The sequence below is a fragment of the Enhydra lutris genome, unplaced genomic scaffold (assembly GCF_002288905.1).
Source record: "Enhydra lutris kenyoni isolate GAN:26980312 unplaced genomic scaffold, ASM228890v2 scaffoldscaffold56, whole genome shotgun sequence".
Taxonomy (NCBI): domain Eukaryota; kingdom Metazoa; phylum Chordata; class Mammalia; order Carnivora; family Mustelidae; genus Enhydra; species Enhydra lutris.
The window spans coordinates 7,337,843-7,348,915 of NW_019154140.1; the positions used below are offsets into that span (position 1 = coordinate 7,337,843).

An 11,073-nucleotide genomic window follows, 5' to 3' on the forward strand; every position below is an offset into this window, starting at 1 on the left:
TCTCTCTCATGATGCATTATTCCTTGTATTATAATTATTTATCAATGTTTATCTTATCTTTCCTACTAGTCCTTGAGGGAAGAGACCCTTTTGCCAATTTTTTACTCCCTCTATAGTTCCTTGAATGTGCTAGATGATCAATAATTTTGTTGAATTGAATTGGTACAGAAAATAACCCCCATCTTTCTGTTCAGCCTATTTCCTCTGGTGGTGGTGGATGGTGACTGGAAGGTGACTATGACTTAAGCTTCAGTGTCCACCCACTCACACTATTTCCTCCTTCTCCTCCCTCTGGGAAGAAAATACAGTCAGCCACTCAAAATCAGGCCCTTTATTCAAGACAGAGGTGGAATCCATTGTTGTAGTAAAAGGTGCCATCAGAGGGCAATGAGCAAGGGTCAAAAGTCCAGTGTACAGTCATGCATCACCGGAGAACAGTCCTCAAGTGTTCAATGGTGTCACGATAGGGCTCAGGACTCAGAGACAAATCAGCTTCAAGGGGGAAGAAAGAAGCAAACTCAGGCAGCCTTAGGGAGGAGACATTCTAGGAACATACAGAGGGCAGAAGTAACAATGACAGCAGGCACTCACAACTTCTCACAGTGCCACTGTTCCAGCTTCTCAGAGCAGAGTGGTTTATGGGCCAACCTGATAATGGAAAAGAAGACAGGCAAGTTGGCTGACTGGATCTTAGCTTAAACTTCCATCTAGCTTTACCCCCAGGAGGGCCAAAGTGGAAGAGTATAGATGAAAATTAGAGAAAGACTTTCTTAGCCAGAAGGCAAGGGACATTGAGCCACCTAGTGGGTTAAGGTCCAGTTTTAAGACTTCAAGAAAGTTGTAGAGCTGGAAAAGCCATGCAAATGGTATCAAGGGCTTGTTTCAGGGTCTAAGACTAAACCAGCAGAAATAGATGTCCATGTCCATGTGAAGGGAGCCCTGGGTCTCCGCCCTCTATTCCCTATGCTTATTAGGAATATTGCTAAAGAGGAGTGGCATTAGGGAGGCTTGGTAAATTGGGAATCTGAGTCCGTTTGATGAGTTCTATTTTGGAAACTACCCTCTAGATTAAATGGCCAGGAAATAGAGAGATATATATAAATAGAAAGAGAGATAAATAAAGAGAGGCAGCAGTGCTGCACTAAAGGAGTGAGAAAAAGAAGGGGAAGGGATAAGTAGAAAATAGAATGGGATTCACCAGTAGTCGATTCCTTCCTTATTCAGAATCTTCTTGGCACAAATCATGTCATCAGTAAGGTCATCATCCAGGAACTCTGGCAGGAGTTACAAAGACAGGAATGTGAGAACTAAGTATTACCCAGAAAGATAATGAGTTCCCTCTTCCCTGGATTTACTAAGTCTGGTCCTTCTCTGAACTGGATACTTATGCTTGTTGCCTTCCTATATGAAAAGGCCAATACAGTAAGGTCCCCCACCCCAGATAAGGACTCTCTTCACTTCTCTTGGGTGTCTTCAGAAGAATTATCAACTTCATCAACTCTGAAAATGCAGGGTATCAAACTTCAAGATATACAGACAGCTAAAATCCTCTACTTCAGGGGACTGCCTGGAGCTCTAGTGAACATGAAAATTCTAATAGACTTTTATTCAGTACTGTCAAGTCAGGCCCCACAGTTGTAGGCAGTGCAGCCAGAGGTATTCTTGATACCAAACATGAGACTAGCCCAGGGGTAGGCTCTGGGAAAACAGAGGAACAGGATAAAAGAGGCTACTCACTGTCACAGGAGATGTTACAGATGTTCCTTGACTGAAGGATCTTGTTGTCCCTGCACCAAACTTTATTGTTGATCTGGAAGAGTCCATATTCTGTGCTGCCATTGTTATTGACTATGGTTTGTGTATCATAACCACTGGTATGAAATATAGTACAGATCCCTGAGGGGAAAATGAGAGAGAGGTAATACAGAGGTGTCTAGGCACGGCATTTATAACATAAATGAGGACCTGTATTACCAGACATAGAAAGGCTCTCTAGCCAATCTCCAGAATATGGCAAAGCACAAAGTATCTTGATGAGATGAAGGATTTCAAAAAGGATCAGACAATAAGAGAAAGGGAAGATATATTAATAAATGTAATAAAAGAGTAAACACATAAGCACATAAGAGGATTATTAGATAATTGAATAAAAGTGGAGAGGAAAAAGAGAAGAATGGGATAAAATGAAGCAGCAGGGAACTCACATTCAGGCAAGGCAATGCCTCCAAAGCCATCCATGTCTTTCAGAACCTGGGACAGCTCACATTTAGTAAATTGCTTTGCCTGGATGGCAGGAAACATGATGCCAACCAGGAGCAGAGAGATAAAGGACATTATTTCGGCTACCCCCAAGAACCTGAAATGGGGTGTCACACAGCTTCACCTCCTTTTATTTGTGGGGAAAGCCTCAGAGGCCCTGGCACCAAGCCCTATATCCAGGAAGAAGATGAAGAGAGACTACTCATGCCAACACAGAAACACTGAGCCTGCCAGCTTCCTTCCCCTACTTTTACCTCATTTTTCCTTCTCCTCCCCTAATCTCTAATCCATACAGGTATTGTTTTCTGCCCAGAGTTTCGATCATGATTCTATTCCCATTTGGCTTTGTTTGTACTTTTGTTTCTTGTAGATTTGGTTCTAGGAAGCAGGACGTCCCCAGCCTACTTCAGGAACAAAAAAGGCCTCAGGAGTAATATAAATGAAGCAATCAGAAAATAAAATAAGGTTCCATAGCCAAAACCCGCTTCCCCCTAGAGCCATACAGAATATGAAAAAGGAGTGTGTATCATTACATGCCATAGTCCCAGGATCAGAATTTGGTTGGCACTTGTCCAATCAACCCAGGCATGGAACAAAGCCCAAGAAGAGTCCCTTGAGGTGGTGGTTCATGGCTGGGAGCTCAGGAATAGAGATAGTCTACAGCAACATAGACTGCGAGAATCAGATATAACTTGGATCCAGAAACCTCAAACTTAGGAAAACAGAATTTGAAAAGTACGTATGATAGTATCTAGCTATCCTATGAGCTATTATCAGGCTCTCCACCCCTAACCACCACTACCACTAAATAGCCAGATACTACATTGGTGTTAATTAAGACATTATGTAAATCCAAATCTAACTTGTAGATTTGTTCGTGGGTATGGAAACTTATAGACGGCCTCAGAGTTGGCCACAGAAGGTTAAAAATAGAGTAACCCAAGCTAGTGGGAAGATAAGACTTTGAACACTTTAAGATTGGGCTAGGATATATCTGGGGCCTATAAAACAAGATTCTGGATCTGAGCTTTTCAGTGCCCTTGAGCAAGTAGAGTTAAGGGTACTAGTTCTGAATAATTACTCCACCTTGCTGGCATCAAGCTTCATGTCACGGAGCCAATAGCTGTTAGCCTCCTTCATGGCAGGGCTCACTCTCTTTATTCCAATCTCTAAACCTGATTTCTTATACTGTCGTGGGTATCTAACTATTTAAGACTTCCACACTGAAGGTATTCCAAACTGTTATATCCTACAACTCTTTAAAATCAGGGCAAACTCCTCTCTTTTTTTTTAAGATTTTATTTATTTGAGAGAGAGAGTACATGAGTAGAGAAAGGGGTAGAGGGGCAGAGAGAAACAGACTCCCCACTGGGCAGGGAGCCTGACATAAGGCTCAATTCCAGGACTCTGGGATCATGACCTGAGCTTAAGGTAGATGCTTAACTGATTGAGCCACCCAGGTGCCCTAGACTCCTCCCAGTTTTATCTGGTCTTCTATATCATGGATAATCAGAATATGAAGTAGCATGAGTGAAAAGAATGTAGAGGATCTTGGTGCCAAGAGAGATGAGCAGAAATTCCTGATAGCAAAGAGATACATGTTCAGAAATACAGCAAAAGTTTGCTACCGCATTTCTCCTCCATTCTACCTAGAGGCATTGGAGGGGTGCATGAAAGACTGGAATAGGAATTCTATCACACTAAGCAAGTATGGTTGAAAATATGGCTGGGAGTAGAGAATGACCTTGAACCATGTGAAAGAGGGACAGATGAAGAAAGTGTCTTTCCAATAGTGAAGTCTGGTGTAAAATGCCTCCTGCAATGGACTGTAGACTAAGTACCTGTGATAGAATAAAATGGTGGGCCAAGATATCAGTAATCACAGGGGCTTACCATGCTTCCAGCCAAGTCAAGACTTCTGGCAACAGCCTGCTTGCCTATAATTTGGTTGTATCTGTCCTTCCCTGAAGCAATAAAAAGCAGCATCCAGGTCTGCACAGCTAAGCACAGAAAGTAAATGTGCCTCAGACAAGAGGAACCATTATTTCCCTAGAAATGTTTGTAAAATAGCATATCTGGGAGTCATCTGAAAAAGAAGCTAGAAGATGTCTTATGGGAACAATTACAAACATTCAGAGAAAGACACAGATTCTTGGTGATAGACCAAAGAAGAACAACAAACAATGACCACAGTACTGAAAAAGGAAGTGTATGGAAAGACATCAGCACAGCTAATGGAGGAAAGCTCCAGTCAAAACCTCCCTTTCCTGACAGGTAGGGTGCTCTATGTACAGGCTGAGATCTGAATCAAGGCAGTGAGGAGGCATTAACAACACAAGGATTTTTCAGAAATATGCTTGAGAGCTATGTTCATTCTCTCAGATGCTGTGGTAAAAATCAGGTTTCTCAAACCAGTCCTATTTGGAGGACTTTTAGAGATTAAGGAATCAAAATCATCTGCTTCAAAACATACTTGACGTTGCCATCCACAACCATAGTTTGCAGATGGTAATTTATAGAGAAAGTCCGGGACAATCTTTTGGAGGAACAGCCTCCACACCCTAGATCCACAATAACGTTGATCATTATTTCTTTTGGTTAATATACTCACCTTGTTCTACTTCCTCCCATAATCCAGGTAAATTATCACTAGGTGGACAATGAGGCTAGATCTTGGACTTGACACACAAATTTTACAAAAATTCTTAGTTGAATTAGAGAGTTATTTAAAGCAAAATTAGGGAAAGGAGTGATTTCTACTGGTGATATTCTTTTGGAGTTGCTTGTGCAAAAATCTTTGCAGAGTCACTTAGCACTATGGATTCACATTGTGTATCTGCACCAAAGGCTTGATCTCAATTTACATAGCATTATTTTGAATTGTTGTATTTGTATTACCATTTCTATAACTGCTCTTATGCTTAAAAGAACCAATTCATTTTTTATTTAAATTCAATTAATTAACATATAGTGTATTGTTAGTTTCAGAGATAGAGTTCAGTGATTCATCAGTATTATATAATATCCAGTGCTCATTACATCACGTGCCCTCCTTAATGTCCACCACCCAGTTACCCCATCCCCCCACTCCCCTCTCTTCCATCAACCCTCAGTTTGTTTCTTATGATTAAGAGTCTCTTATGGTTTATCTCCCTCTCTGATTTCATCTTGTTTTATTTTTCCCTCCCTTCCCTTATGATCCTCTGCTTTGTTTCTTAAATTCCACATATGACTGAGATCATATAATAATTGTCTTTCTCTGATTGACTTATTTCATTTAGCATAATACCCTTTACTTCCATCCACGTCGTTGCAAATGGCAAGATTTCAATTTTTGATGGCTGAGTAGTATTCCACTGTATACATAAATACCACTTCTTTTTTTTAAGATCTTATTTCTTCATTTTTGTGAGATAGAGTGGGCACAACTGGGGCAAGAGAATGGGCAGATGGAGAAGCAGACTCCCTGCTGAGCAGGGACCCCAATATCTGACTCAATCCCAGGACCCTGGGATCATGACCTGAGCTAAAAGCAGATACTTAACTGACTGAGCCACGCATCGCCCCATATACCACTTCTTCTTCATCCATCCATCTATCAATGGACATCTGGGTTCTTTCATAGTTTGGCTATTGTGGACATTGCTGCTATAAACATAGGGGTGTATGTGCCCTTTCAGATCACTACTTTTGTATCTTTGACATAAATACCTAGCAGTGCAATTGCTGGGTCATAGGGTAGCTCTATTTTCAACTTTTTGAGGAACCTCCCTACTGCTTTCCGGAGTGGCTGCACCAGCTTGTATTCCTACCAGCAGTGTAAGAGGGTTCCCCTTCTCTGCATCCTCCCCAACATCTATCTTTTCCTCACTTGTTAATTTTAGTCATTCTGTGTGAGGTGGTATCTCATTGTGGTGTTGATGTGTATTTCCCTGATGCTGAGTGATGTTGAGCATATTTTCAAGTGTCTGTTGGCCATTTAGAAGTCTTCATTGGAGAAGTGTCTGTTCATGTTTTCTGCCTGTTTCTTGATTGGATTATTTGTTCTTGTGTTGAGTTTGATAAGTTCTTTACAAATTTTAGATACTAGCTCTTTATCTGATATGTCATTTGCAAATACCTTCTCCCACTCTGTTGGTTGTCTTTTGGTTTTGTTGATGGTTTCCTTTGTTGTGCAAAAGCTTTTTATCTTATGGTTTCACTTATTTGTGGAACATAACAAATAACATGGAGGACACGGGGAGATGGAGAGGAGAAGAGAGCTGAGGGAAATTGGAAGGGGAGGTGAACCATGAAAGACTATGGACTCTGAAAAACAACCTGAGGGTTTGAAGGGGCGGGTGGTGGAAGGTTGGGGGAGCCAGGTGGTGGATATTAAGGAGGGCACGGATTGCATGGAGCACTGGGTGTGGTGCAAAAACAATGAATACTGTTACGCTGAAAAGAAATAAAATTTTTTTTTTTTAAAAAGCTTTTTATCTTGATGAAGTCCTAACAGTTCATTTTTGCCTTTGTTTCCCTTGCCTTTGGAGATGTATCTAGCAAGAAGTTGCTGTGGTCGAGGTTGAAGAGGTTATTGCCTGTGTTCTCCTCAAGGTTTTTGGTAGATTCCTATCTCACATTTAGGTCTTTCAACCATTTTGAGTTTATCATTGTGTATGGTATAAGGAAATGGTCCAGTTTCATTATTCTTCTTGTGGCTGTCCAGTTTTCCCAACACCACTGGTTGAAAAGACCATCTTTTTTTTCTATTGGATATACTTTCCTGCTTCCTTGAAGATTAGTTGACCATAGGGTTGAGGGTCCATTTCTGGGCTCCCTAATCTGTTCCATTGACCTATGTGTCTGTTTTTGTGCCAGTACCATACTGTCCTAATGATTATAGCTCTGTAATAGAGCTTGAAATTTGGAATCGTGATGTCACCAGCTTTGGTTTTCTTTTTCAACCTTCCTTTGACTATTCAGGGTCTTTTCTGGTTCCATACAAATTTTAAGAATGTTTGTTCCTTTCTGTGAAAAAACCTAATAGTGTTTGGATACGGATTGCACTGAATGTATAGATCACTCTAGGTAGTATAGACATTTTAACAGTATTTGTTCTTTGAATCCATGAGCATGAAATATTTTTCCATTTCTTTGTGTCTTAATTTCTTTCATGAGTGTTCTATACACTCTGCATACAGATACTTTCTGTATAGATCTTTTACCTATTTGGTTAGATTTATTCCTAGGTATCTTATAGTTTGGGGAGCAATTGTAAATGGGATTAACTCTTTAATTTCTCTTTCTTCTGTCTCATTGGTAGTGTATAGAAATACAACTGATTTCCGTGCATTGATTTTATATCCTGCCACTTTACTGAACTCTTGCATGAGTTCTAGCAGTTTTGGGGTGGAGTCTTTTGGGTTCTCCACATAGAGTATCAAGTTATCTTCAGAGTGAGAGTTTGACTACTTCTTCGCCAATTGGGATGCCTTTTATTTCTTTTTGTTGTCTGATTTCTGAGACTAGGACTTCTAGTAATATGTTGAAAAATAGTGATGAGAGTGGACATCCTTGCTGTGTTCCTAATCTTAGGAGAAAAGCTCTCAGTTTTCCCCCATTAAGAATGATATTCACTGTGGGCTTTTCATAGATGGCTTTTATGATATTGAAGTATGTTCCTTCTATCCCTACACTGTGAGTATTAATCAAGAAAGGATGCTGTACTTTGTCAAATGCTTTTTCTGCATCTTTTGAGAGGATTATATGGTTTTTGCCTTTTCTTTTATTAATGTGGTATATCACATTGATTGATTTTTGGATGTTGAACCACCCTTGCAGCCCAGGAATATATCCCACTTGGTTGTAAATAATCATTTTAATGTACTGTTGGGTCTCATTGGCTAGTATTTTGGTGAGAATTTTTGAATCCATGTTCTTCAGGGATATTGGTCAGTAATTCTCCTTTTTGATGGGGTCTTTGTCTGTTTTGGGGATCAAGGTAATGCTGGCCTTATAAAATGAATTGGGAGTTTTCCTTCCATTTCTATTTTTTGAAACAGTTTCAGGAGAATAGGTATTAATTCTTCTTTAAAGTTTTGGTAGAATTCCCCTGGAAAGCATCTGACCTTGGGTTCTTGTTTGTTGGGAGATTTTTGATTACTGCTTCAATTTCCTTGCTGGTAATGGGTCTGTTTGGGTTTTCTGTTTCTTCCTGGTTCTGTTTTGGTAGTTTATACATCTCTAGGAATACATCCATTTCTTCCAGATTGCCTAATTTGTTGGCATATAGTTGCTCATAATATGTTTGATTAATTGCCTATATTTCTTTGGTGTTGGTTGTGATCTCTCCACTTTAATTCATGATTTTATTTATTTGGATCCTTTCTCTTTTCTTTTTGATAAGGCTGGCCAAGGGTTTATCAATCTTATTAATTCTTTCAAAGAACCAGCTCCTAGTTTTGTTGATCTGTTCTACTGTTCTTTCGGTGTCTATTTCATTGATTTCGGCTCTCATCATTATTATTTCATGTCTCCTGCTGGATTTAGGCTTTATTTGCTGTTCTTATTCCAGCTCCTTTTAGGTATAGGGTTAGGCTGTGTATTTGAGACCTTTCTCATTTCTTGAGAAAGGCTTGAATTGCAATATGCTTTCCTCTTAGGACAGCCTTTGCTGCATCCCAAACATTTTGAACAGTTGTGTTTTCATTTTCATTTGTTTCCCTGAATTTTTTAAATTCTTCTTTAATTTCCTTGCGGACCCATTCATTCCTTAGTAGGATATTCTTTAGTCTCCATGTATTGGAGTTCTTTCCAACTTTCCTCTTGTGATTGAGTTCCAGTTCCAAAGCACTGTGGTCTGAAAATATGCAGGGAATGATCCTAATCTTTTGATACAGGTTGAGACCTGATCTGTGACCCATGACGTGATCTATTCTTGGAGAATGTTCCATGTGCATTCAAGTAGAATGAAGTAGAATGTGTATTCTGTTGCTTTAGAATGGAATGTTCTGAATATATCTGTGAAGTCCATCTGGTCTAGTGTGTCATTCAAAGCCCTTGTTTCCTTTTTGATCTGCTTAGATGATCTGTCCACTGCTGTGAATGGGGTGTTAAAGTCCCTTACTATTGTTGTATTATTATTGATGTGTTTCTTTAATTTTGTTAGGAATTGGCTTATATAATTGGCTGCTTCCATGTTAGGGGCATAAATTTTACAATTGTTAGATCTTCTTATTGGATAGACCCTTTAATTATGATATAGTGTCCTTCCTCATCTCTTATTACAATCTTTCATTTAAAATCTAATTTGTCTGATATAAGGATCACCAACCCAGCCTTCTTTTGATGTCCATTAGCATGATAAATTGTTTTCCACCCTGTCATCCTAAATCTGGAGGTGTCTTTGGGTCTAAAATAAGTCTCTTTCAGACAGCATATTGATGGGTCTTATTTATTTTATCCTGTCTTTTGATTGGGGCATTTAGCCCATTTACATTTAGAGTAACTATTGAAAGATCTGAATTTAGTACCACTGTATTACCTATAAAGTGACTTATGTATATTGTTTCTGTTCCTTTCTCGTCTGTGTCACTTTTGTGTTCTCTCTTTGCATAAAGAACCCCTTTTACTATTTCTTGCAGGGCTACTCTAGTTTTAGTTTCTGTTTGTCATGGAAGCTTTTTATCTCTCCTTGTATTTTTAATGACATCCCAGCTAGATAAAGTATTCTTGGCTGCAAATTTTTCTCATTTATCATCCTGAATATATCATGCCAGTCCTTTCTGGCCTGCCAGGTTTCTGTGGATAGGTCTGTTGCCAGTCTAATGTTTCTACACTTGTAGGTTATGGACTTCTTGTCCCCAGACCACTTTCAGGATTTTCTCTTTATCTCTGAGATTTGCAAGCTTCACTATTATATGTTGAGGTGTTGACCTATTTTTATTAATTTTGAGAGGGGTTCTCTGTGCCTCCTGGACTTGAATGCCTGTTTCATTCCCCAGATTAAGGAAGTTCTCAGCTATAATTTGCTCCAATATACCGTCTGTCCCTCTCTCTCTCTCTTTCCTCTTCTTCTGGGATTCCAATTATTCTAATATTGTTTCACTCTATGATATCACTTATGTCCAAATTCTCCCCGCATGGTCTGGTAGTTGTTTATCTCTTTTTCTCAGCTTCTTTATTCTCCATCATTTGGTCTTCTATATCACTAATTCTCTCTTCCGCCTCATTTATCCTAGCAATTAGAGCCTCCATTTTTTATTACATCTCATTAATAGCCTTTTTTATTTCTACTTGATTAGATTTTAGTTCTTTTATTTCTCCAGAAAGGGATTCCTTAGTATTTTCTGTTTTTTTCAAGCCCAGCAAGTATCTTTATAATCATCATTCTGAACTCTAGTTCTGAAGTCTTACTAATGTCCATGTTGATTAGGTCCCTGGCTATCAGTATAGCCTTTTATTCTTTTTTTTTTAGGTGAGTTTTTCTGTTTTGTCATTTTGTCCAGAGAAGAACAGATGAATAAGAGAACAAAATGCTAAAAGGGTAACAACAACCCTAGAAAAATATAAACTAAACAAATCAGAAGAGACCCAAAACCAGCATGTGGGGAGGGTAAGAAAAAAATATGATCCAGCTGGTGAATAGAACAGAGTCACACACTAGATTTTGGGTGTATTTTGGTCTGTTAGAAGAAACTGCCTCACCAAATTTTTTTTTTAAGATTTTATTTATTTCACAGAGCTCACAAGTAGGCAGAGAGAGAGAGGAAAGGAAGCAGGCTCCCTGCTGAGCAGAGAGCCCGACAGGGAGCTCGATCCCAGGACCCTGAG

General features: G+C 39.3%; 1 protein-coding gene across 2 annotated transcripts; it reads right to left on the bottom strand.

Moving 5' to 3' along the window:
- Positions 1-316: 316 nt before the first annotated feature.
- LOC111157930 (lactalbumin alpha) lies at positions 317-2,395 on the bottom strand. Of its 2 annotated transcripts, none has more exons than XM_022519670.1 (4): positions 2,205-2,358; positions 1,738-1,896; positions 1,199-1,274; positions 317-648 (listed from the first exon to the last, which is right to left on the bottom strand). In XM_022519670.1, the coding sequence occupies exons 1-4, from the start codon at positions 2,332-2,334 to the stop codon at positions 588-590; spliced, it is 426 nt and encodes a 141-aa protein (XP_022375378.1). In that variant the 5' UTR covers positions 2,335-2,358; the 3' UTR covers positions 317-587. The 2 variants fall into 2 exon arrangements, with proteins under 2 accessions (XP_022375378.1, XP_022375379.1); XM_022519671.1 differs by having other exon boundaries at positions 319-492; positions 2,205-2,395.
- Between the last annotated feature and the right edge of the window lie 8,678 nt (positions 2,396-11,073).